This window comes from Aythya fuligula, chromosome 8 (genome assembly GCF_009819795.1).
Source record: "Aythya fuligula isolate bAytFul2 chromosome 8, bAytFul2.pri, whole genome shotgun sequence".
NCBI lineage: Eukaryota > Metazoa > Chordata > Aves > Anseriformes > Anatidae > Aythya > Aythya fuligula.
The window spans coordinates 716,268-744,079 of record NC_045566.1 but is presented as its reverse complement, the minus strand read 5'-3'; the positions used below and the strand labels follow the sequence as shown (position 1 = coordinate 744,079).

The 27,812-nt window shown below is 49.7% G+C and overlaps 1 protein-coding gene across 1 annotated transcript in view; it reads right to left on the bottom strand.

The window, feature by feature from the left end:
* NEGR1 (neuronal growth regulator 1) overlaps window positions 1-23,701 on the bottom strand; it is a 238,732-nt gene extending 215,031 nt beyond the window's left edge. Inside the window, exon 1 of the mRNA XM_032191887.1 lies at window positions 23,532-23,701. Within this exon, the coding sequence (XP_032047778.1) occupies window positions 23,532-23,701 (170 nt within the window). The remainder of the gene's footprint in view (window positions 1-23,531) is intronic.
* Between the last annotated feature and the right edge of the window lie 4,111 nt (window positions 23,702-27,812).

Sequence of the window (27,812 nt, the reverse complement as noted above, 5' to 3'; positions counted from 1 at the left end):
TAACACATTTCATTTTGTCTAAATACACTGTTGTATTTTATATATTGAAATAAGGCATTAAGATGTGCTTTTATCCTCCCCAATATTCCCACAGAAATATCTAGAGATCTCATTCCTAATATATAACAATTTAAATGTATTCCGACATCAGATGTTTCTGTGTGCTGAACCCAGCAGGCAGCAGTAAGAGCACAGATCCAATCTTCTGTAGTCTCCAATAAAACATTATTTGGAGGGTTCTAACTTTCATGTTACAGTAGAAACAGCAAAAGGTTAATTTCTACCATCCAAAAGTGTACGTTTATGTTTTCATTCCACAAACACACTATGGAGTTTCACTTGACAACAGCGCATGTACAGATCATCACATGGGTAACAAGTTTTTATTAAGCTGACACGGGTCATATTTTAGCTATATATTTATCCCAAAATGTGTTGGAAAAAAAAAACACCACAAATTCATTGCTTATCTTTTTTTTTTTTTTTTTTTTAAATGTGAAATATTCAACAAATTTTCACAACAAGCTGTTGAATGATCCCTCAGGACTGCTCTGCAGCTCTGCAGGCACCGGCTGGCACCGGGGGAGCATCTCGCCCTCGCTCAGCCTCGCATTTACGTTCACACACACTTCTAATTATTTGTTATAACAAGTGTAAATTCCTCAGCATTTCCTTACCCTTCTGTGAAAACCAACAATAAAACTTCCTGCGCTTAGAATTACCTCTGTATTGTTCGAGGACTCGTCTAGCGTCTCGTTAGTAGCTTCCCTTCATCCTGCAACTTTAATTAGCAGCTCCAGCCTGGGATTTACCTATGACTGTCATGGGTGAAGAGTGCTAGCTAATGAATTATTCAAAGTAAATTAAGAGACTAAGGGAGTTCTCTACCTGTCTAGGACTAATACACACTTCATTAGCAAATATTTTCACCTGTGACAGTCACAGGTACCTCACAGACTGAATTTTTATGCTCACCTGAAATGGATTCTGTCTATGTCCACGTTAATGTCAAACCCGGAGTTTTACTTCTATAGAGATTACATTAACACTGACAGTTAGTAAATTGGATCCTCAAGATTATAGGATATCTTCATTACATCTGGGTAATGCCAGGAGCGGCGGCGCAGGCACATTTGTATCGCCTCGCAGCGAGCTCCAGCGCCGCTTGTCAGGGCCCCACAACGTGACTTATCACGGGCACCGCCGACTTCTTGGCACATTAGCAGAAACTTTCTGAAAACTTTTAGCAATATTTTTAAACCAAAATCACACTGGAAGCTTCAAGCTCATCCTGTGCTAGATGTGCATGGGTCTTCCTCCCATTAACCCAGCCAGTTCGTCTTCACAGCAGCAACTCGTGGAGCCACAGCGACCGCTCCTCAACCAGCACCTCAGCAAGGCCAACCAGCAGGAACAGCACTTCCCATCCACCTCTGGCAGCCTCAGAAACGGTGAATTCATCAGTGTGGCTGGCAGAAAGATGCTCCAAGAGGTCTTTTCCCCCGTTACCGACTCTATGCCTACGCCTGCAATCTCTGCCTGAGAATGCCGAGTGAGCGCTTCTACCCACAGGCGGTGTTTTCACGTTTTGGGTATCGTGGTCAGCTGGAAGGGGAACACGAGGACACCAGATGGTACCACGGTTGTGCCGCAGGCACTGTCCGAGCTGGCTCCGTGTCGGGGAGCTGCAGGCCCCAGCTCTGGGCCCCGCTCCGCTCCCTGCCCGCCCCGCGGCACCGCGCTGCTCCCAGCCCCGGGGACAGGCAAGGTGCCACGCTGCTCACCGCCCCGCCACGGCAGCAGGCATTTAATCACCTTCCTAATAATTAACATACCAGACAGCGCGTCACGTGTGTAAATGTTACACTCTCACAAAGGAAAATAATATAAATGTATAATCACTGCAGCATCCTGAGCCTGCTGGCGGGGTATCAGTCAAAATCTGATACCTGAATCTCTAATGCAGCTTACCGTGTGAAACATACACCTGATACCTGATAGGTATAAAAGTTGAAGCAAATAAATTACCCACAGCAATCAGCTATATCCTAATTTCTCCGTGACACGGCAGCCCCATCATGGCAGAGATTCCCAGCGGACGCAAAGCCTGCTCTGAAGGATATTGATCTGCTCCACTGTTCTTCCTCCTAATTGTCACCGATGCAGGCCCCTCCAATTAGCTCACTCCGCTAACCAGCAGCAGCCGTCGACTCTCCCGGCATTCATTATCCAGGTTGGTGACAAAGTCAAAGCCTAGCTAAGAAAGAGCCCAAAAGAATACAAAAACAGAGCAGTAGTAACTGCTTCGGGCATTTTGTTCTTTACTCGCAATATTTTAATATGCATCCGGAATTGAAAGATGTCAGTGAGGCACTTTAAGCAAACACTCCTCAGCAGTGCTGCATCAAACAGCAGCGTGAGCGTCCCCACCGCCGGGTTTTCAGGAGGGAACCAGAGCCCAGCACGCTCTAATACCAAGGCATCTTTTTCTTTTTTTTTTTTTTTCCTGGCAGAAATCACTGGTTCTAGAAGTACCGCCTTCCATAATCCAAAGGTAGAATTGACTATTAAAGCAAAATTGAACTGTTTATTTATAGAAAAGATTTATGGGTTTATGAACAGAGGACACATGAATAAATTGTTTGTTAAATAACTGCGGGGAGAAAACAGCACAGAAATGCTTCTAGTTTACCAGGTTGACTCCATGGGCAATGACAGAAATACCCCTTCCCACCACGCAGCGCTGATTTCACATTGATGATTCTTCTCGTACGTATCTAGATCTCAAACCACTCACCATAGCCCTACTGGTGTTGCAACTTGCCCTATTGTTTAAGAACAGAAGAACTTTTATAGCACTAACTCAAACAGTGAGCAGCAGTAAGGCCAGTGCTCAGTACATGCAGCCTTTCAGACAAATCTCAAGGAACTTTGATCGATTTGGAGCAGTTCCTTCTTCATAAAGGAGCTATACATGTATATATATTTATACATAGTACTGTTTTTGTTAATTACTTGAATCTGCTGGGTTTTTCACTCAGACGGGGATCTTCTCAGCCAAGTTTTGTAGCACTGCAAGGTTCAGAGCATCCAGATCCCCTGGGTGATGGATGGCTATCAGTCCTAGATGGTGTTCAACACCTGCTTCAGAAAGCATTTCATGATTCCCAAGTGGCATCAGTCCACTTCCTTCCAGAAGAAGAACGGCTACTTGTTGGAAACTTTAACACTGATGTAAAGACAGGCAACGTACTGTTTCCTTCTAGTCTGAGCCTCTCCTATTGGTAAGGTTTCATGGCCATGAACACTGATGGGATCGGGTACCTCTTCTTTCAGTTACATAACAGAAACAGTACTTGCTTCTTCAAGTGTAAGAAAAATATTTACATACTTACATTTACTTACACAATAATAGAGTATTAAAATGCTCCAGTAATCATTACTTTGAGATCAGATGTGAAATCTTATTATATACACCAGGAATATTAGCTTTCCAGTGAAATATGGCATGACCTTCAACTGCTGGCATTCAAAGCAGAGTCTATATTCAGTCATTCATACATATATTCATAAATTTGGAATTTATAAATTACAACATGAGATGGATTCAACCTTAGTGAATGCTGAATTCTATCTTTCACTTATGCACATCTATCACAAATAAATATTTACTAGCATGCCCACAGTATTTTTCCCAATGCTCATTCACTTCCAGATTAGACGCAGGTATTTTTCTTCCACAACTACTATTCATATTCAAAAGTGAAAGTGATTTAGGAAATAAATTATCTTTTAGAAATATATTTAGTGTCACATGTCTCGGTGCTTTCATTAAAATGGTAAAATGTTCTCCTTTCTGTCTTCATTGTTTTCCGTTCTGTAATTGTAAACTTAGCAGTGAGAGTTGTAGATGAAGACCTATGAGGTGCTACACGCCCCATCACGGACAATGAGCTGTCTTTGTCACTGTCACATCCAGGGCAGTGGCCAAATTAAAGACATTCATTTTTGTGGCTGGTTATTACTACCTGATAACCTGAATGTTAAAACAAACACATTATCCCGGATGAGACGAAGAAGCTGGAGCCAGAAGAAACTGAAGCAGGATACCAGAAGGACAGTTGGAAAAACATTTGTCACGGTGGTATAAAGAAATGGAGCATAGCAGATTGTGTTTCTTAAAATCAGAGGAAAATAATTTGTTAATCTAGTTGACAAAGAACTGATTAGGAGTTCTCATTTCACAGGTCAAAAGTTCCAGTCTGGGGCATTTGGACAGGAGGAACCAGCAAGGCTCAGAGGCAGCACGGGCAGGGGAACCGAGAGAGGGGCACAGGCAGCCAGGCTGCGGGCGTGGGCAAGAGGGAGCTAGCAGAGAGGGCATCTGGGAGAGATGGGCAGAAATGAAGACGTGATCTTCTTTTTTTTTTTTTTTGAAAAAAGTAAAGCTTGATCTCCTTGGCAGGCGTCTACAAAGAGATTTCAGAGGAAGAAATGGCTATTTTAGTTTGCAAATCTAGGATGCAAATTTCAAATGAAAATGTATCTGTCATCTTCATGCAGATAGCAAGTTAAATTGCCAAGAACAGAGACAGGAAATGAGGGAGTAAATAATAAAGGAGATCCAAAGCCTCCCCATGTAGCAAAGACATGGAGTAGGACCCTTTAAAAGATGTACTTATGGGACAAATAAATAAACAAATAAATAAATAAAGAGGACAGACTTACAAGTCAAGCAGCTTTCAAGAAGAGTGCAGCTGGCCATGTTAAGTTGGATGACAATAAATGCAAACTGACTGGGTTTTGGCAAAACTCCTGCCTGTCCTCTACACACTCATTTTCAATGTTCCTGGGGAGTATATTGAGCTCTTTGCCCAGTGGCTCTGAGATTTTTTTGTCTGCCATACATTGCTCCAGGAGGATAAGATTTTCTCCAGAGTATTTTTATGGGTTTAGGATTGATTCAACTCGTTTACGCCACCAATCTCAGAGGCCATACATTAACAAAGGCTTTCCTAAGTTACAAATTATTTTAATTTAAAGAAGATCATTCCACCCATCCCAAGACATTCATACGCAGATTTCGGGTGTCCAGATTGCCCTCTGAAAGCATTTGTTTCTATCTTTAGCAGAAGATTTGGGTTCTAATCCAGAAACCTTAATCTCCAGCAGTGAATTAAGATGAACCCACCCTGATCAAATATCTCTTATGCTACATTAGCATGAATATAAATCATATTTCACAGCACACCTGGCCTTTGGGTTTTGTTGTTATTTTTACTGTTCCTGACACAAAATTACTATGCGCAGAAAAATCAGCACTTGACATGTTTTACAAGTTACTTTAACCAATCTAAAAATCCTTGCTGCCTTGCAGAACCACAAAAAGCCTTTCAGATGCTTTGTGTAACTAACAATCCCAAGGATAAGTTTGAAAAGTAAACAAACAGAAATATGTTCACAAACACATTTGGGAAAAACGCACCGCAGGTCGGCTATTAAACCTGTCACAGCTCCAGCCATGAGCTGGATGGAGACAGAAAGGAGAGCAGCTTCTTGCTCCTGTGCCGGCACCGCTGGTCGCTGGGTTTGTGCAGGTGTCAGTCCCAGCGGGCCTGACCAATAACCAGGTTACAATTTGCAGAAGCCTCTTCCCCTGGTTTCAGAAATAACTCAGACACAAGCAAGTCAAAAACACTTAGGCTCCTAATTGTTAAAACTATGTTGGAAATAAGCTGCAGGCTCCCATGTCACTTAGATTTTTTTAAGATATCATGAAAAGAGGATTTTAAAAAAGCCTTTAAAATTAATTAACATGGTCAATGAATCATCAAAACAGCCTTAGTATAGGTCTAAGGAAAGAAATTAAAAAGAAATACTTATTACTATCCACAAAAGTAGCATCCATTACGTAGCCAGAATGCAAGCTGAACCTTCTCTACTGTTTCCAATAGCGAAAATTTAATTTATAACAAACACTTGCTATTAAGTCTTGCCATGAGACACAAATAATGACAACAGCACTCTGAAAAGTGATCAAAACACATTTGATGAAGTCTAACATAATCTGTACCTAGGTGGGTACGCAGACATACCCAAGAGAACACCAGTTTGGAATAGGTGGTAGGTCAGATAAACTGACGGGTCCATACTCATATCCGATCTGAAATTCACTTCTAACTGCTGTGCAGGTCTTCCCCTAGAAGGAGAAGCTAACGAAAGGAACCTAGAAATAAATTTGGGAAGATCTCGCCTGGAGCTGAAGGGGTATTCCCAGCAATTATTCCAACTTCAGCTTAACAAAAAGTTCCTAAACTGTATTGTCATTTAGCCCAGCTTCAAAGAAGATGTATTTTTTTCTACCTGTATAACTGCAAATATCTTTTGAACTCCCAAGCACCCAGAACACAAGCACAAGCCCTGGCATAGCTTCATTCCCTGCTGTCTAGGGTCTGCCTGAGACAGACCCAGCACAGCCAGGGCTGGATTTTAAGACTTCTGAAATCTTTAAAAGGATTTACTTGAACCAAGAGTAAAGCAGAAAAGAAAAATGCAAGAGCAGCTCAGCATCACTAATTGTTCAAAACAACTCTTGCTTGCCATCTCACACGCAATTAAGAACCAGCTCCGAAACCTTCCCAGGCTGGCAATCCCTTTCTGTTGAGAACAGTGTCCTCCTGAAGAGCTGTGTAAAATGAATTCTTATATGCTATCTTTTCGGGTTCATTTCTCCCAGAAACTACATAGTCAGGAATATTTGTTGTAATACAGAGCAAAATTTGCAACAGAACTTCCTCTAAAATTAAAGATGAACATTAATAGCCCTAATTCTTCATTCCATTATGCATCACAGTAACAAGTACAACAGATCTTTATGCTGACACAAACAGCTTTGTTATTTATAACCACTTTCAAACCACTTTAAAGTATGAATTTGAGTTTACACAAATTAAGATAATAAAAATTACTTTTTTTTTCTTAAATAATCTAATTGAACTAGTCTACTAATTTAAAATAAATGGGATGGAATGGAAATGTTCGACAATTTCAAAATAAATTACGTGTGGAACCAGGTTACGTTTAATCAAGCTGTCATGCAAATTAGCGGTTCGCTCAGCGAGTACTATTTAAAGAACTCCTTTGCTAGTGAAAGTGCTTTTGGAGCCATTACAGGAACTATCCACTTTTTGTTAAAGCCCAGTGCGTGCTAAAAAGTGCAGCTCCCCAGAACAACGGCCGCAATTATGCAATCACAGAGCTTTGCTGGATAGGGAAACTCCACGTCAGCGAGCTGGGGGGGGGCTAACTACAGTAAGTGTTTTCCAAAAATAACTCAATCTGCAATACTGCACAGTGCCGGCAGAAGGGAGACCAGAGGAGGAGACGCAGCCGTGGTTCTCAGAGGAGGTGTGCGGGAGCTGCTCCATCCCGCTGGCAGCACGGGGCTCGCCCTCGCACCCGTGGGCACGGCGCCTTCCAACACCCAGCACCTCGAGCAGCTAACCCCAGCCCCACGGAGCCACCGCTGTTAAAATTGGCCAAAACTAGAGCCGAGCACTGCCCACGGCGCTTACTCATTCCCTGAATGTTTCTCTATTATCAACTGATTAACTGATGTGCAAGACTGCAACTTCGTAAAGGGGTTGACGCCTTCAAAGACCAGTCCATTGAATGTCTCTGGCTGTTTCAGGGGAAGGTTGCTGACTCTTCTCCAGATAAAGCGTAAGAACATTCCTGATCCTGCCGTCACAGAGGTACGGGTGTACATTATTAATCAGCATACCCATGTAGTCAAACTAATGTTCTTAAACAAGAAAAAAGAAGTATTTTAGTCTGCTATGAATAGATTTGTATTGATCTTCTGCACCCAGTCAGAAATTTTACTAGCAGATGCGCTTTGGATATTGTAATTTAACTTATGAATAATGTGTCAAGTCCTCTCCAAAGACAGCAAACATTTGCACAGAAATTGTATTCCGGGTAACATAAACTTTGATGAATTGTAAATACTGAACATCATTTGCTACTGTACCAAATAATATTACTTGCTGCTATTACAATGTATTACCTTCCATCTAAGAATTCAAAAGGTTTTCCAAAAATGTTAATGCACATCTAGCCCCCGCTCCCCTGTGAGGCACCACAGCAATTTCCAACCCATTCGTGCTCAGTGAACATCTGAAGCTTCATGCCTACGCGTTGTTTGGTGGCTGCTTTTGTTTTATGTACTCACAATCACTGAGCATTGCAACCAAAAATGTTTTATCATGAACCGTAATCTTAGTGAGATAGCGGATCCTCTCTGTGATTTGCTGCAGCTGCAATCAGCAGGTTAACTAGCCGTAGGTTTTACACGAAAACCCCGTGTACGCCCTGTGAGTGACTGGCTGGGTGTCTCCTCCCTTGGTCGCTGCTCGAGGCTTGGCTCTTCCCTGAGCCACGACTTGTGGCTCGCAGATAGAAATGCGCTGAGCCATCCTTAGCTTCGTATTGCATTTGCCACACTAGCATTACTTCCATGAATGCTTCACAACAATATTCCCTGTGATCCTTCACTTGGTTAATCTTGTAAAATTTATTCAGATGTGTCTAAAATATTAAAAAGTATGCCTTTCAAGACAGTAATTCTAGAAGTATTATATTTGATTTAGAAATAAATTTAGCTATATAAAATCTTCTCCTTCACTGTTCACTTTACCTAGCTAATATAAAAAAAAAAGCAGGAATCAGCATAATCCATTGGAAGAGCAATGCTTCGAGAGTTATTTGAATTAAGTCCAGATCTATGTGCAGCGCTCAGGGTTATTACTGTTTTCATAAACAGAATAATGCGTTCCCCAGGCATGAGTAGCTTCATTGCAGCAAACATTAATGCTAAAATAGATGGTGGGGAGAGAAAGGTGAACTACTGCTGGGGACAGAAGGCCACAGGTACAGAAAAGAAATAACATGCCAGGTGGTAGAACTACTCCGGTGTGCCAGGCACCTATATTTAGAAATCCCAGGCATCCGAAGATATTAATTATTTATATTACCACTTAAGTCGTAGCAGTATTTGTCAAAGAACACACGTTAACTGGAAATATGTGAACAAAACCACTGCACCCGGCGAGACGAGTATCACACAGAGCGCTCTGCTCAGCTCCAAAGCCAGGACTCATCTCGAACCCATTGCCCAGAGACAAAACCAGCAGGAATGAGTCACAAGCGTGTCCTACAGAGACAAAAATTCGTGATCGGGCGTTTAGACACGTCACACGAAGACAAAGAGGAGAAATCCAAACACAAGGCACGGTCACGCCGGGCCCACCCAGGCACCAGGTCTGTCGGGGGTGGCAGCTCTCCAGTCTCCTGGCAGAACAGGCAGAAGGACACAAAACCACAGAAAATCAGTGTGCTGTATCTGTGCTAATGACTCCCGGATCTTCTCCACTCCACAGCTGCGTCCCAAGCCTCATCTGAAACGTCGAGCCGCATCTGGCATCCCACAGATACCCACTGACGGGCTCGGGGTGCTCGGGACTCGCCACCTTCCCCCTGCCCTCACCCCTCGATCACCACAGACGGCTCCGAGCTCTGCCTGCTGGTCGGGCCTGCGAGCAGCACTGCCTGCCCCCGGCTCTGTGCCCATGCCCCAGCTCCCCGGCCGTGCCCTCGCGGAGCCAGCCCCGCGCCCAGCCCGAGCCTCGGGGTGCCCCGAGCGAGCCCAGCCTCCCTCCGGCTCCTGCACCCGCCTCTGCCAGGAGCTGAACGTGCAGGTGAGGAAAAAAGTCACGTGTTGAACGCGATAATTAAATTAATTCTAAATTAAGTCCTGGCCATGTGCAAGACTACACTGAAAAAAAAAAAAAGGAAATGTAACCGCGACAAAAACTGTGTTTCCTTCTCTTTTCTTCTGCTATTTAATAGCCTCCGAATGGAAAGCCTAGCACAATTTTCTAGTCCAATTGTTCCAGCCAGGGGGAAAATTGCTCATCATAATTAGGCTGCTTTCATAACGTATCTACTCATCGCCCAGGCTCCTGTGAATGTGACCACGCACCGCACCTGCGGGTTGGTGCCCGCACCCCGACCATCAGTCATTTCCCCACAGCCTCCTGCGCTCTCACCCGCCCCTGGCCTCGCTCCGTACCTGTGCAGGGCTCCAGGCCGAAAGCCGAGCTGAGGAAGTGCCGGGGGACACACGGAGATGACTGTCTGTGTGCCACGGCCCTGGGTGCCCCCTCAGACAGCCCGGCACGGCGCGCACTGCACGGGTACTGCCAGGGAGACTCCTACAGGGCAAACAACTTGTGTGGGCTTACTGCAACGTTTTCCTTGGAAGATTGATGGGATCCTCACGTGTGACCTCAGAGGACACACGGCTGGCAGCTCTAGCACCAGAGCACCCCCCATACCCCGCCTGCCGGCCAGGTAACCGCTGAGCACAGCATCGCCATCTGTGGCCCCCAAATCCAGGGACCCCCGACCTGCAGCCGCAGAGCTGTGCCACGCCATCAGGAGCTTTCAGGCAGGTCTTCATGGTAAGACACCTTGACGATTTCTGGGACCTATCACAGAACTGCAGCCTTGCTCTTTTCCCTGTACTTGCCGTGTCTGGTACATGGCTGATCTGTTGGCAGGGGACGCAGCAGCCCCGGGCACCACGGGCTCATTGCTCGTGCCGCCAGGAGCAGAGAGGCACCGGGGAGCACTGGCACTGCCTTCGGATGGTCAGCCAGCCCCCGGGCAGCACCGAAGGGCACCGCTGTTTTAGAAAGCAGGACTATGAGGCTGAAGAACAAACAAAAGAAGAAAGGGCTCCTCTCTGCGAGAGCCCCGACAAGTGCTAGGTGCATGTTTTGCTAGTAGATGAATCTCCTGGTTTGGAAGCATGGATTTCCAAATTCCTGGAGGGCAACAGTCATGTAGATGTTGGAACTGGATGCTGATATTTTAATTTCTAGCTGAAATGTCTGATCAACAGTTTATTTCGTGGCCCCTCTTTCTCCAGAAACAGCCCTGAAGGATTTCCAGACTTAATGAGGAATGATGCAATTCAACACACCAACATCTTCCAAAGGATTTTCTAAATTATTTGGACGGTGCATGCCACGATTCTCAAACCATTATGTAAATTTACACCCTGAAATGCATTACTAAAAAATCCTGATTAAAGTAACTTCAACAGTAAAGGTCAGAATTTTCTTTGTGGAAGGGAAACTACCATTGCCATTGCAGAGAGACGCAAGGAAGCTTTAACGCATTGCTACAGCCACACTGAAAAGATTGTGAAGATTGGGGTGGCATCCTGGCATATGAGAGAGCCTCAGTGCAGCAAACACCTTAGACTGATCAACTTATTTCTGACTGTTTATAGGAGCACTTCAGCGACATTTAAAATATTTCATTTTAGATTTACTTCTAATTTCCATTCCAGTTAGTTATTAGCAATATAACGCTGCTGGAGTGGGAGCGTGATTAGAAGTTAGGAAGCGGCCTGGGGAGTCCAATCACAAAGAGTGTCTTGAGAGCTGCAATACAACTTAACTTGTACCAAGATGACCTACAGGAGTAGTTAGACAGTGAAACACTCCAACATTTCTGTAAATATAACAAATTTGAGGAGTATGCGATTTTGTCAGTTTACTGATTTAATTGCTATGGTAAACGCATAATATTCAAGGTAATTATGACATGACACATCGAGACAAGTGCATACGTAGTTTTTAATGCATTAACTTATAATTTTTTAATATACCATCAAATTAAAAAAGAATAAATACTGTACACATGCATGTTTCAACATTATATTAATATGCATTATTTGGTTCTGTAAGCAACACACACCTGCAAACACATTGCCTTTTTGACTCTCACTAGGTATGAGATCTTTCATCACAGCTCAGTTACGCACTGTAACAGATGACTCAATACTTCATAAGCACGGATTCTAAAATAAGTCAATTTAATAACGTAAGTCCTTTCTGAGACCTTCATATACAGCTGTGCTCATTTTTTAACTAATTTAGTTCATCTGATTCAAATCCCTTATTAAAAACTGCTACATTATGATGGTCAGAAACAGAATAACTGCAATAATTGCTTTTAGACCTGATAGAGTTTCCGATTTTAAATCGTGTTTTAAACAAGGCTGGGTTCATTTATGTTGTAGAAAAGACCTCAGCCTTTCGGGCTTTGTGCCACAGTAGACAAACACAGACTACTTGAATTTCTCTGATTATTTCTGCCAAGGCATACGTACCTCTGGCCACCTTTGAAAAACTCTTGATAGGACAGTTCAGGATTATTGAATTATTTGGGATTTCACTCCCCAAATCAGTCAGTCTCCTGCAGATGGTAAGCATTCATGGTCTGGTGCAACCTCATCTATAATCCACCTCAAAGTGTGCTGACACCATTCAAGTTCTTCTAGGACCATTTCCCAATTTCTGCTACAATTAAGCTAAAGGAGAGTCTCATCCACCTAAAAATCTGGTATAGCATGCCTTGTAACTCCTACTCCTTCAGCAAGAAACCACAATCAATCAGTAGGAAACGCTACATGAGGACAATTTGGGGCACACAGGGAAGTCAACGCACCTTTGAGAATTAAGAAGCCGCCAACGGGCTCCCTGCAAGCCCTGCCACGTCCATGTCTGCCCCTGGCTAACCCCTGCCTCGCTGCCGGCACCACAGCACCCACCCTGTCCCCACACACAGGCAGCACGGGCTGTGCCCGGGCACCACCAGGGCAGCAGAGCCCGGCCGTGCCCCTCGATGCAGGAGGACGCAGCCTCCTGCTCCCCGTGCCGCGGTGGAGCGCCGGCCACTGCCACCATCGCCGTGCAGTCGGGAGCCCACAGCTCCGGGTGACTGCTGGCTGCTGTTGTCTGCTCTGCACTTCAGTGCTGGGTGTCCTGAACAGGCAGAAAAGCCTTCATGGAAAACGAGCAGTTTTGTTCTCCACCCGAGGCACCTAAACCTCTGCTGATCTCCCTCACACTCATGGGTGATGGCAAGGAAGTTCTCCTCCTCTGCTGTCAGGAAGAACTCTTGACCTTTATTCAGCCAATTCAGAGAAAATTCAGTGTTTTACATCTTGCTGAGTCTTCACTGCAGTATGGCCCATCCGTTTGGGCTTCACAGCGTGCTTTACCTGTGTGAGCCCATTCAGGGGCCAGGCCGCACCAAGTGAAGGATGCTGAGGCAGGAACCCCCCAGGGAGGCACTGTGGGCACCGGTCTCTCTCGCAGGAATCTCAGTGCTCACGGGTCCAAAGCTACCCAAGCAGAAGTCCACAGAGGCCCCGGCTATTACAGCCTCCCCTGGGAAGGAACGAGGCACGGGCCGTGGTTCTGACATCCAGCACCAGCTGTGCCAAGCGCCCTTCACACCCAATGCAGCGCAGCGTTCCCCTGCGCACACACCTGGAGGGCACCAGCAGCCCTCCCAGTTCCTACACACACCACAGCATCACAGAGTTCCCAACCTCCAGCACAGGACAGGCTGCTCTGTACCGTACAGCACAGAGTAGCTGATCCGATACGAAATCTGAGCAGTAGCAATATACACTTTATGTCAAACTGTGTCGCACAACGTAAAAACACGCTTATCCCCAGACTGCAATGTATCACTTACTTAAAATATTGGCTTCAATATTTAACATTTTCATTTTTCTGTCACACGTTTACAGCTCTATTTTAAAATTAAGTGACACCACAATTTATCAAACGCTAAGGTTATGCCTGGAGCTCCTGTGTCAAGCTGAATGTTTTTAGTGAGTAGCACTCACAGTCACGGAGAACGGGCAAACAGGGTGTGCTAAGCTACCCTCCCCGCTAAACTTCCTTCAGATAAGTAAAAACCAGCAAACTGGGATTACAGTGGTTGAACCGAGGCACAGGAGCTGTTTCCCCAGAGCACCGTGTCCCAGGCAGGTCCTGGTGCCCAGCTCGCAGCAGCACCGCTCCTCGGCTGCGGCGGCGATGGATTGCTGCGCCAGGCCCACGCTGCGCTATTTGCACGGGTTCTCCCCTTCTGGTGGAGGAGTGCCCACCCACCGATAATAATAACCACTACGAGCTTTCCAGACTAGCTTGAGCTCATGAAGAAATACCCGAGAACACCCCCTCTGCCCTGCCGGAGCTGCCTGGCTGCAGAGCCGGGAGCGCCCGCGGCCCTGGCACTGCGCAGGGTGAGGCTGCTGTGGAGCAAACACCCTTCTGGCTGGCACAGCCCTCCCGAGTGCTTTCGCTGTTACCAGGTCTCTTATTTCGAAAGAGAGTAAAATTGGCTGGATTAAATAAACCAGAAATTGCAGAGAGCAATCGCACATTGCTTATCTTCTAGAGAAGGTCTTGTGCTCCTGTTCCCACGGGAATGAAGTGCTCCAACATGTTGTCTCTGCAAACCTTCACCGCTGTTATTAAAACCCAGAACCAGTGAAATGGAGGTAAAAACGCTTTCATAGATATTTCAGCACTGCGGCAGGCTTATTAAAAACATGCTAAAAAAATTATCGAAGAGTTTTCACACAAGGGTCATGCTGGACTACCCACTTGGATTTTAAATGCACTCAGCTGCACCAGGAACCTTATCCTGCCACTTACAGAGCCGACTGGCACACGCAGCACTTCCCACAACAGGTCAGGGGACAAGTGGAAGAGAAAGTTCTAGGCAGTGAGCATCGACAAGCAGAAAGAGCAGGGGAAAAAAGGGAAAAAAATGGTTTAGCAAAATCCGGCTTCACTTCCTCCGGCAGCATTTGTGTTTACCAGCAGCACAATCTCCTCCACCACTCCCTCCCCACGCTGGCAGCACCGCGAGCACCCAGCATCCTTCCCCAGGCGGGGGGCAGCCAGGACAGGAGCCCGGGGAGCCCCCTCCTGCCTGAGCTCGACCTAGGGGACAGCTGGAGACGTGAGGAATGCGCTCCAATTTCATGGGTAAGAGAAACTATCAGCCTCTACATCAAATTAACAGCTTTAATATAAAAACCCAGCGCTAGGTCTATAAAAAAAACAAACAAAAAACCCTTACGTGTGCCTATGTGTCTGTGTATCTGTTACCTTAGCCAGAAATCACACTATCGTACCGAAGGGTTTTCCTGGGAGAGAAGAGCTGCCCGGTGGATGGCCAAGCACCTTCTCAGGAAGCAGCAGGCAGGTACCAGCGTGACACCTGGGGACAGCCACGCAGCAGCACGGGGCTGGCTGCCAGGCCGCAGGAGGAAGGGGCTGGTGGCAGCACGGGGCAGAGTCCTGCCGGCACCAACCCTGCCTCCCAGGGCAGCTGCAGGATCTGCTGCTGGGGCGAGGCGGGATGGTGCCACCATTTATTTTGGATGCTCATATACGCCTTAATCATGCTAAATCAACAAGAACTTTGTCTGAAACGTCTCCTTCCCTTCTTCCATCATGTTTTCCTTGGAGAGAACGGCCTTCAGTGTCACTCCCGCCTAATGAAGCACGCCCAGTCTGTAGCTGGTAGCACAGCCTCAGTGCCTCTGGACGAGGTTACCAGAAGCCACCATCCCAGTGAGAAACACAAGCGTGGTTTGGAGCCTTGCTTTCTTCTTTAGCTGGTTACTTACAACACTCGTGGTGCAGCTTCCCGCCTCTCGGAGCACCCCAGCACCTCTCGGCCCTGCACACCACCGATGCCCGCGCCGTGCCCTGGGCAGCCCCATCCCCTCTGCACCTAACGGCACGTGGAGCAAGCCTCAAAGCCGTGCGCTGAGACACAACAAGCCTTCGGTCCCTCCCGAGGAAACCAGGGCCCAAGACCTGCATCTCCTTCTCCCACGTAGAACAAACCCGGCAGGCGTGTCCTCGCCCAACAAGGGCGGGTGGTCAGGAAGGGAGCCCTTGGTTCCCCAGCGCAGTCCCGTGCTGGTGGATCACACCCAGCCAAAAACATTTTTAACGCGAACCCAGTGAAGTATCCAAGGCGTACAACTGTACCGTGCGTTGTGTGTGCCTGTGTTTGCAGGGAGTAAGGTTCCTGCACTCTTCCAACAGAAGCGCGTTATGTAAATTCAACGGGTGCATCGCAGATGCTGTACTGAACTGGACGGATATCTTATTCCTGTGTATTTAAATAAACACAGAAAAAACGCAGCCTGCTGCACATAAATATATATAATTTCCTTCATTTACATTGACGTTTGCATAAGAAAAATTGCAGGAGATTTCTGCAAGAAGTATTGTATGTTAATTAGATTTTCCAAGACAAAACTGATACTGCTAACAGTTGGATACTCTCTTTGTTTTAATTATGCATGACTAATGATAGCTGTTTGGCTGTCTGACCACCAGATTGTCTGCTGTTGCCAAGGGAAAATCTTTTAAAATAGATTGACAGCTTCTCTGTTATAAAACAGAGCATGTTCTAGCTCATCTCGTGTTTTTGAAAGAGCTTTGCAGGTATAAAAACCCAAACTTTGCCTGTGCACAATGACATAATCCTTCCACCCTGGCATACGTCCACAGCCACCCCAGACAGCGACAATATAAGCTTGAAGATGCCCAGGAACTGCAGAACCACCACTAGCAGGTAGAGCAGCCAGACCCCATGCTGAGCCCAGTGCCGGGCCATGCTGACCGTCAGGTCTCTGGCTTGTTTTCTCTGCGGAGCCGAAAACCAGCGGGTAGCCTGGTAGCTCGTGGTACGGCAGCACCAAGGCACGAGGCGTTTGGTAGGGCTGTGCAGGACAAGGGGCCACGGCGGCCCCGCAGCACGGGGAGGGCTGTGCTCAGCCCCCTCTGCCAGGCTGCACACCGGGGCTTTCCCTGGGGGTGCCCCTGCACACCCACCTCGCACACTGACCCATGCCGCGGGGTGCTCACACAGCCGCAGACCACAAGGAACTGCCCTGGCTGCCAACGGCTTACAGGAGCACATCGCTGCACTGGCATGAACCTCGAACCGAAGTCTGGGCTGAGTTGGGGAAAATCTACAAATTCGCAGAGTTCCTTCCTCTGCTTTAAGCGGGACATTTCTGTTCGCACAAGGACGTGGATTTCGTACTGATCATCCCTTCTCAAAGGCTGAAAGCGAGCCAAGACCGAAGAGGACTCCGAAGACCACCCCCACCTCTGCCAGCAGGCAGAGCCTTAACAGAGGGTTATTTAACCAAAAATTCTCCCCGTGCTCCTCATGGGGAATAGCACTCACGGGGAGACAAAGGTTTGTCTTTGCTCCTTGCCCTTCCAGACAATTGACACACAGCTGAAGCAGGGTGAGGCAGCCCTCAGCACCGACCCAGACAGAGCCCTGGGCTACCTGCCACTGCCACTGCCACCCGCGGCACCTCGCTGAGCTTGGATGGAGCCACGGCAGGGCGAGAAACCTGCACCTCCCGGGGCTGAGGGGGCCGAGAGGGGTGGGGACGGGCTCCCACCGGCCGGCCGGGGCTGGGGGAGCCTTCACAGAGTCCCAGGGGGGCTTGGCTTCAAAGGGGCCTCACAGATCGTCTGGTTCACACCCCTGCCACGGGGGGTTAGAGCCGCAGCGGCAGTGCCGGCATCGCCACCTTCTCCCTGCTGGTTCTGTTACCGCATGCAGAGGGGTCCAAGAGAGGGCCAGAATGCCTCTGAAAGCCCGGCCTGCCGTGTTAAAGCAGTTCAGTGCGCTTCCAGTACTGCAGGGCACCACAGCACACCACGGCCAGGGAGAACTCACCCATGGCAGTGCTCAGGAGCCGCAGAGCCACGGCACCAGAGCCGGCATCAGGAGTGCACCTGCGTTCACACCTGGAGTGCAAGCCCCTCCGCACCACCCACCCACACACGTCTCTCAAGCGCTGAGATGTCTCCAGAGCGGTCCCCGATCCCGCTGCAGCACAGCTCTGGGCCTCCAGGCACTGCCCTGGGTCAGGCTCCTGCCAGCAGCGCGGAGCCAATGCCCCCTGCTGCTGCTGGGCTGGGGGCCCGGCGGCTGCCCTGGGCCAGGGGCTGCGGCCACCTCTTGTGTGGGATGACAAGAAGGGAAATCAGGTCTGTTTCTTCCTCCATCAAACAGCCCTTTGGACCAAACTCTTTTTTTCACTCCTGATTCCTTGTTTTATTGTTTCCTCTGTGTAACACCTGAAACACTCGCAGTGGTTTAAAAAGATAAATTATCTTCATTTTCTATGAATTTATGTGTTTCAACCGCATGGATGAGAGGCAAGTGCCATAATACGCTTATTTAAAAATTGGTAGAGATTTGGAACGTGCAATTGTTACCCAAACACCAGCCTGATTTTACAGGGGTGTGTGTGCACCTCAGTCTACACGTAACACTGCTATATTTCAGAGAAACAGGAACAAAGCTTCACACAGCCAAATAATTTATGATCCTGAACTGCACAGGAATACCAAAAGAGTACGGAAGTCAAGAAATGTACCTGCTGAAATCATAAAGGAAAGAGGATTTCTTTTTATATTTATTACACCACCTGTCCCCAAAGACAAACCTGCATTTGTACATGCTTGCACACAACTGCATCCAACACTGGCGTACGGACGCGCATCAGAGGGACTGTAATGTCAGAATATGCACAGTCTCTTAATATTTAAATATGCCATACACTCTTGATAGGCTTCCCTTAGTCAAACTACAAAACTCTCATTCCAAATGCCACTCCCCAGTAATGCAAATAACAGCGGATGGAGAATGTTTTGTGGACGTGTCACCAGCTTTCCGTGACCACTGCAGCTCCCTTGGCAAAGACCACTTGATGCTGAAGGACAGCTCTTGCTGGAAGGGAAGGCAAAAGCGGCACTGAACTCCCAAGCCCAACAGTCAGCACCCCCCACTTAGACACGAGTTAGGCACCCACAGCCCTCCCCTGAAGACCCCAACAGCTTCGGGGTGAGAGCCTGCCTGACCCCCTGCCTGACCCCCTGCCTGACCCCCACAGGCACCTTCTCTGAGCTGGCCGAGGCCGGGGGCTGCTCCTCGGGACCACTGAAGTGTGATTCTGTGGGACTCGCAGCTCCGGGCGTACTGGCACGGAGCCCCCACGAGAATCCCTGCCGACGACCACAAACCTCCAGTTGCACTCCTGACTGCCCGCAGCCAGGGGAAGCAGAGTCGGGAACTGGAAGTGGTCCCAGGAAGGTTTCGTTTGGCCAGGGCTCCCCCGTGCCTGCGGTCAGACACTGCTGTACCCCCTGCAAAGGGAAGCCCGGTCTGGAAACCAGGATGTTTGCAGAGCCAGAGAAGCTGGAGGTGTGGGCTAGGATGCTGCTGCTGCTGCCAACCTGCTGGTGCCAAAACAGAATCCGTCCCCGTACCAGGCCGATTCCAAAGTGGCTCAAACACGGCCGTTACCGCATCCAGAGGGAAAGCAAGAGGGCAGCAAACAGAAAACACAGCAAGCACCTGGGCCAGTCAAACGGTGATAAAGAAATCAGCGAGCTTGACAGCGATTAACACGCCTCAAAGCGTGTTTACAAGACAGAAAGCTGCAACCCCTCGCTCCATAAAGCCTGTGCTGCAGCGCTGTGACACCTCACCTCCGGACACCAGCTTGGGAGGGACTTGAGTGCATTTACCATAAACACCTCTCATTTTCTTTGCTAGAATTTATTTCATTTTCTGTGATGACTTCTTCATACGCAGCTTCACACCCTGCCTAGTGTATAATTTCTCATTTATTTATCAGAGAGCAGCCAGCACGCAGGAACTCACTTCTCAGTAAAGGCACCGTGCGTCCAAGAACGCAGCAACAACAAAAAAAGAAAACCAAAAATGAATCTAGGACCTGAGCCTTATGTGAGAAAACAAGAGCCACTCCAAATATTTGGTCATGCCAAATGTTCACGACACCTCCTTCTGGTGACCCCTCCACGTGCAGAACAGCTCCTCACCTCCCCGTGTGGAGCTGGGAGGCTCCGGCCAGCCCAGCCTGTGAGGTCCCTCGGGGCAGCTGCACGGCCCCTGGCCTGGCAGGCACGGCTCCTGCGTGGTGCCACCGGCAGCCCTGCTGCGGTCACAGCCCCATCTCCCAGACCAGGAGGATGTCACACATCTTCACACATCTTTGGGAGCCTTGACCCAGCTGATGGAGGCTTCAGCCTTTGCAGTGATTCATCCACACAGAATCACAGAATTGTCTAGGTTGGCAGAGACCTCCAAGATCACCGAGTCCAACCTCTGACCTAGCACTAACCAGTCCCCCACTAACCCATATCACTGAGCTCCACATCTAGATGTCTTTTAAAGACCCCCCATTTAATGTATTCCACAGCATACATTTAATAAATTACTCCATACCCGCACAGCAGAGAGAAGTCTGTTGTTTTAGAAATGTGCCAGGTTTAACCCCTAATTTCCTGTGACTGCACAACACAAAAGAACTACCAGGTACGCTAGCTTTTATCAGCCATGAGCTATAGAAACACAAAATGCAGAAAAAGAGGCTGCTTGTTCCAGAAACCATTTTGATCATCCTCAGATTTGTACCTTTAGGGATTCTAAGCGGGATCTGTTTACACATCACAGACAGGTAAATAGGAGCTGTTAGTAACCAAACACGATTCTCTCGGGTCTGTGAAGCCACGAGGGCAGCGTGGCCAGAGCCCAGGGAACGCCAGCCCGGGGACCAGCATGCTCTCAGCCCTGGGGCCACGGGACCCTCGCTGCCTCCCCAGGGCAAGCAGAGGCAGCCTCAGCCCCCCGAGCAGCGAGGCCTCAGCTGCAGCCCAGCAGGAGCGGAGCCGTCCCCCCGGCTGCTCCCAGCCCGCTGCGCCGCAGTTGGCACCTCCCTTGCACCGCCGCTTCCCCGGTGCTGCCGGCGTGTCGGGGCTCCAGAGACAGCCGAGGGCGATCCCTGTCTCACGGGAGGGCTTTGGAAGGGTCAGCAGAGCAGCCCGGTTCTGCAAAGGCAGACTGCCGGCTGCACTCCTAGCGATTCACCACGTAGCAATCCGTTGCTTTCATAAAAACATTTTTACAACTTTCTCTCTCCTTCCTCAGGACTTCTCGTTAAATCCTAGGCAAGTACCTGGGAAGCATACAGAGCAGGTGCAGGACAGAATTTGTACTTTGAAAACAAGCATTTCCTCAAATTACTTTGTCATACAAAACAACTGCCTGTCAGACAGAATTCCTTCAGATTTCAATAACTGGTAAAACAAACAGCGTTGGGGCAGCATGGACCAAACACGGACTGAAAACAAACAAGACCCAGCTTTTAATTGTTCAGGCTACAGAAAGAGCTCATCACCAGAAAGAACACCTTGCAGAAGGACGGGTTTTCCTTAGAGTCATTCACGAGAGGCTTTCCCTGGCACACCCCACCCCGGCCCTCTGAGGGAGCTGGGCATTCTCTCACGGCTGCTGCCGCTGTGCGCGGCGGTGCCACGAGCACGCGGGGCGATGCTGGTGCTGCGTGGGCTCGACAGGCGGGAGCTAACTGCTGCAAGGCAAGGGGCACGCGGGGTTTATGTGCTGTGTGTTAGCACGTGGAAGCTTTACCTGGAAACCCGTACAGGAGGCGTCAGCCCTCATTTGTAGTGACGATGATGGAAAGCGATCGCGAGGACTGAGGCTGGGCTGCGGCGCGTCCAGCCCCCACGGTGCTCACTGGGAGGTGCCACGAGCCCCCTGCCCTCACATTTTGGGTAGGAGCGAGGCGCATGGGCAGAGGCCTGATGCAGGCGGCCGGCCACGTCCCCGCGGGGCGCAGAGCCCCCCGCACGGGTTGGCACACAGCCGAGGGCACCGCGTGGGATGCGCCCTGCCAGGGGGTGCATAGAAACGCGAACGTGCGTCTCGTAAATCACCGCGATCTTCTTTCGGCCAGCAAAACGCTGACTCAAAGCCACGTGAATCGCTCCCCTTTCCTAGCATTAATTATTGAAGCAAGAACGCCAGACGCTTTAAGCGGAGTGCTGTGCGATCTGTAATGGGTAAGGAGGTAACTTTCTGAGCCCTCATTGCCGGAGAGCAGCGAGGAGCTGAGGGGTGAATCAACACATGGCAGCAGGAAGGCACCGATGGCCATCTTGCAGTAGGAGGCAGGGACCTACTGCACGCAGCCAACTTGGGATGCTGCAGCCTACAGAAACCGAGAGGAGCTAAATCCAGAGGGCTACAGAGCTGGAAGAAAACACTCCTCTTTAACCCCTAAAGTGCTTCATCCAGCTCACCAGGATCTGCATCTAAATAAACGGCCAGCTTCCAATAACGAGGGCACTAATAGCATTTCTTCTCCTGTGTATTTAAACACGTTAAGTTACAGAGATCTGGTGAGGAAGAACTCAGGAGGAGCAGCGCCGATGAGATACACAGTGAGATACACACCGAGCAGCTCTGCCCGTCTCCCGTGCTCTGTTTGGAAGGTGCCTTCCTGTAGGCTTCCTGCACTCCCCCTTCAAGTTGCATTCCCAGCTGAAAACAAAACAAGCTGCTATTTGAAGGAAAGCCTACGAAAGGCGTAAGAAATGAAAGAAATTAATCACAGAGCAAGAGAATGAAAAAACACCACCCAGCTACAACCCCATGTTATTTCACCACCTAATTGCTTTGTTCCGGAGTTAAGCAGCGATGTTCATGCTCCCTTTCACACCAGCTCTTCACAAAACAGAAATTCTCCCTCGCTTGTGAGACAACAGCAACGCTTTAATCTTAAAGCCCTGATTTCATTTATGTAACCTATCCAGCGGCACAGACGCTGAGTTTCAGACACAACCCCAGGCCTAGGAAACAGCACGTATTCTGGCGGAAAGCCGCCCAGAGGAAACCTTTAGAGCACCTGTACGACGTCTGAATGAGGTGGCTCTAAACATACGTTCGTTTACATCCTGAAAACGCTCGGTACCGGCTGAGCACCTGCGTGCCTGCCAGCTCACCGAGCTCCCTTCTGTGCAACCTTTAGATCCGGAGCGGCACGAGGAAGGCAGGCGTATTGCTGTGCTTCCTTCGCTCCCCGATTCCGCAGGCAGAACGCACGAGGACTTCAGGACGCCTCCAAACACAGCGCCGAGCCGAGGCGCACACACAGCCCGACACAGACCCCTGCTGTACCTCCAGCAGCTCCTGCAGCAGGGCCGGGCGGGCTGCGCGGCGGCTCCCGGCCCCCAGCTCCCGGCTCCTGCCGGCGGCACCTCCCGAGCCGCTCACGGCGCGTCCCAGCCGCTGGCACCGCGCCGGGCTCGGGCGCAGCCGGGACGGGCACCGGGCACGGGACGGGCCGGGAGGGACCCGGCACAGCCCCACCGGCACCAGCTCCGCACCGGGGGAGCTGCGGTGCCCGTAACCACGGCAACGCGGCACCAAAGTACGGGTAAAAGTTAGGACCGGGGACACTGCGCTGCCGCGGGGCTCGATGCGCTCCTCGCCGGGACACGGCACCGGGGGCACCGGGGGGCACCGGGGGGCGAGGGACCCGTCCCGTCCCGTCCCGTCCCGTCCCGCCGAGCCACCGGGACGGGCCCGGGGTGCAGCCCCCTCCCCTCCCCTCCCCTCCCGAGCCGTGCCGAGCGCCCCCCGCCCGCTGCCCCCCGCCGGGACCCCCTGTTCTCCCCGGTTCCCCCCCGTCCCCCGCCGCCGCCCCGTACCTCAGCACGGCCGTGTCCCCCTTCCGCACCACCAGGCTGTCCGCGGCCGCCCCGGGGAAGTCGCCGCCCGGCGCGGCGATGCGGCCGGGGGGCAGGAGGCAGCAGAGGCCGAGCAGCACGGCCGCCAGCCACTGCTGGGAGCCCCCTGCGCCCCGCACCGGCCGCGCCATCCCCGCGCCGCTCCGCGCTGCTGCCCCTGGGCCCGGCGGCGCCCGAGCGCGGCCCCCGGCGGCGGCGGCGGCGGCCCCGGCCCCTTGGTGCTGCCCGCGGTCGGCGCCCGAGCGCGGCGCGTGGCTGCTCCCGGGCGGCCGCCGCAGCATCTATTGCGCGGGAGGAGGGCAGCCAGCCCGCTCTGCGCTCTGCGCTCTGCGCGCCGCGGCGGCGGCGGCGGCGGCGGGCGGCCCCCGGGCTGCCGGCGCGTTGCCATGCAGCCGTTGCCCCGGCAACCGGCCTGGCGGCGCGCGGGCGCGCGCAAGGGACGAGCGGGGACGCGCGCGGGCGGGCGGGCGGAGCGGGGGCGCGCGGCGGCCGCGACGGGGACCGCGGGAGGCGCCCGCAGCGGCCCCGCTCGGCCCCGAGCCGCCCGCACGCCCCCTGCTCAGCCCCCGGGGCACGGCCTGGGGTCCCGCGGCTCCCCCCCCGCTCCCGGTGCGCAGCGGCAGCGTGTGAGGGCAGGGAGCGCCCGGTGAGCGTCTCCAGCAGCCAGCACCCCGCCAGGGCTCTGCCACAGAGCCGCAGAATTACTGCCGGGTGGGCAGGGACCTCGAGATCACCGGGTCCCGGCTCTGAGCTGGCACTGACCAGCCCTCCGCTAACCCGTACCGCTAAGCTCAGCTTTAGGGGGACACGCTCCTTCCCCTGGGCGCTTTGCCCTTGCTCGCTGCGCCCCACTGCAGGGGGCCTGCCCCTTCCCTCGGTAAACGAAGAGGGGGAGAGGACGGCTCGCAATGCTTGATGTGGAGGACTCGCCCTCACCACAACGCAGCCCCACCAGGAGACAGCTCCAACAGCTCCCTGTGCTGCTGCTGCCCCATGCAGGGCTCCTCAGCCAGCCCTGCACAGCCCTGGGAACCTCCTGCACGCACAAGTTGAAGGTTGGGCATCAGAAACGCTGCCAGGAGAATTTCCGACACAGCACCGTGCATTCAGACACCCACCTCCCAGCAGGACAGCCTCTAACCACACATTTCCATTTCCCTCACTGACAAGGGGCCGTTTGACACAGACCGGCCTGGCCCACGCCACCACCGTCACCACCCCACCGCCACCAGCGGCTGCGGTCAGTCCAGCAGCCACCTCCTCTGCACGGCTCCCATCCCAATGCTCAGTGTCTCTCAGGTGTAACACGAGCACAATCCTTCATCTCTGCTGCAAAATGGTCCCTTCCACCACTTCCCAAATCAGTGCACACCTCACTATTTTTCAGGTTAACCTTTCGGGTAGGGGAAGGTGGTTTCTTTTTTGTTTGTTAGGAGAAAAAAAAAAGTTTCTCAAGGCTGCCTTTCTGCTCTTCCTTTCAACAACTAAGCTAAGCACCCAGACTAGATAATGCCATTATTTCATAGCAAACAGACAAAAGAGTACAGATCCGTGAGCTCAGCCCCTTACCCTGCAGTCCCCAGTGCAATGTGGCTCCTAGCGTAACTGGTACGCAAAACATTTCTATTACAGCAGCTCTGACAACATTCGTCAAATCTATTGATCTTTTCCCAAGTACTTGGGACAGAACACTTCGGAAGGTATCTCTGATCTTCAGCGACACGTCCTAGTCTTTGGGGGAAAGACCTTTCCCAGGTGCGATGCTTTCCACAAGTATGTCATGTTGGTATGGAGAAGAGGAAGCCCTGTAACCACGTGGGAACTGGAGAGGCCGTTGAAGTGTTTTGATGCATTAAGTACTCGGATCACCTAGTGAAAGATGTGATATAATAGTTGAGATCTAATTTTAGGGAGAGCTCTGCAATCTTTAATGAGTCACATGATGTCGCTTTTACTTGACCTTAATGAACAATCAAATAATTTGCTCCTCCTTAAATAGGAAGCAGAAAAGACATTTCCTCAATAACATTCTATTAATTTCATGGGAGATCACATAAATCTCAATCAACAATAGCCAATATATTTTTTTTCTCTTTTGGATTCCTGTTCCCTGGCTCTCAGGCTAGTTGCAGAGCAATGGAGAAAGAAAGCAGGTCAGGAGTCAATAACAGCTATGCCAATCAGGGTTGCTCCAGAGACTAAATTCTTTCATCTGAATCTCCCTCACCTCCCCCCAGTCCAGGAAGCTTGCAGAAAAAAAAAAAATAATCTCGTACCAGCTGTACACACACACAGAAAAAATATTTCCAGGGGCAGGAAGGGGGGGAATGGACATGATACAGGGACACAGACACACTCTGCCACTTCAGCTACTTTACTGTGAATGCCATGTGGCTGTTGTAGCACGTTAGTTTCTCCTCAAGGAGCCAGGTACTTCACACAGAGCAGCGGTGAGGCCGTATGGTATTTCCTGTGATTCGGCAGTGTATTTTTGTTTGGAGTCATTTGGAACAGCTACATGTATTGGTGGTTTGCAAGTACTTGTTTGACAGTTTGCACAGATATTCAAGACTGGTTCACAAACTTCACACTTGCCTTTTTGTTTCTTTTCTTCCTCTCCTGGACATCTTAATGCTAGTGACAAAAGATGGAAGCTGAACAACTAGAAAAAACTCTGAGACTGGGTGTGTTCGGTCAGCGTCCTGAAGGTAGCGTTCATCATGAGCAGAGTAACAAATAATTCAGACATCTGCGGGCAGAGCCCTGCGGTACCCTGCCTGCTCTGCACGGACCCAGGCGCTGCTCTTGGGTGCAGTAACCTGCTCCTGGAAGCCCCTCGCGTGGCACAGTGGGGAGCTGGCAGGTGGCTGATTTTCAGTGAGCTCTGCCAGTTCAGTCAGATCCTAATACCTGGTCACAGCAAATTCCAGCTGGTTTCATTTTTGCGTCCTTTGGACAGAACCACCAACGGCTAACAGCCCCTGAGTTGGTCAAGAAGTTGACCATTTCTAACATTGGCTGGAAACGTGCGTGTTGTATTTCAGGTCCTAACAGCATCCACGCCAGTGGCATTTCCAAGGTACCTCTGGCCTTCTGAAACAAGCACACTGCGGTAACGGGAGGCGTTCTGCCCTGTAGTCTTGTTAATGGCTCAGATCAAAATCTTGTTACACGGAGCTCCATGAGAATGGGGTGGGTAATTCCCATCTATCCAATGGCCCAGAGAGTTTCTGGAGTCTCCTTCTCTGGAGATATTCAAAACCATCCTGTGCAACGTTTGGACCAGATGATTTCCAGAGGCATCTTCCTACCTCAGCAATTCTGAGATGCTTTGATTTTGTGATTTGTTCACTTCTGAGATACATATTTTGAAAAGTATTCAAGAATTTCAACCTAGTTGCCAAATGACTTTAATGTCATACATTGTCTGGGAACAGCCACCTGAGAACTGCTGTGATACGAACCCTGGTAACAAAAACTTTGTTTCTGCTTTCTAAATACATGATAGGTATTCTAGAAAACTTGGAGTCTTTTGGAACAACGTGGAAGAAAAACAACGAAGAGCAAACAAACAAACAAACTTGGCTACTCTGTATTTTCAGAGTTGTATCTTGTGTCTAAATTCACAAATGCTTTGGAATTTTGAAACAATTTTACAATGGCAAAAAAAACAGTAGAATCTGCCAGGTAATGAATAAAACATTCCCAGAGGTAACATTAGTTAACAAATTTTAATTGAAAATCTTAAAATGAAAAAAAAAAAAAAAGAAAAAAAAATTATTAGATTAGAAGCAGCCTGTCCTAATATTCTCAGGCAATATTCTCTATTTTTTTTTTGCCCCTCTCTCCTAGTACAAAAACATTACATAAGTAAGGACAACACTGTACTGCTGTGCAAAATCTTCTGAGAAGTGTACAGCTACAGCTCAGCCTTCTTTGATGGTGTTCCAAGTTGTCTAAAATTTGAACAAACAACCTATAGCACCCAAATAATTTTTGAGTTTTAGAATTCAAAGAGCAATTTGTGATGTTTCCGCAGAGCTGCTGTGTAAAAGAGCTCATCTGGATGGGTTCCAGTGCATCATCAGTTACAATGCACAAATGTTCCACAAAATGCATTCTCTGAAAATTTCAATTGCAAGGGGAGATTACAGAGAAAGTTAAGAATGGGATAAACCTCAGAAAACACAGACAGACAGCTTTCATGTCTTTAAATAAAAAAGTTTGTATAGCTCTTTTCAA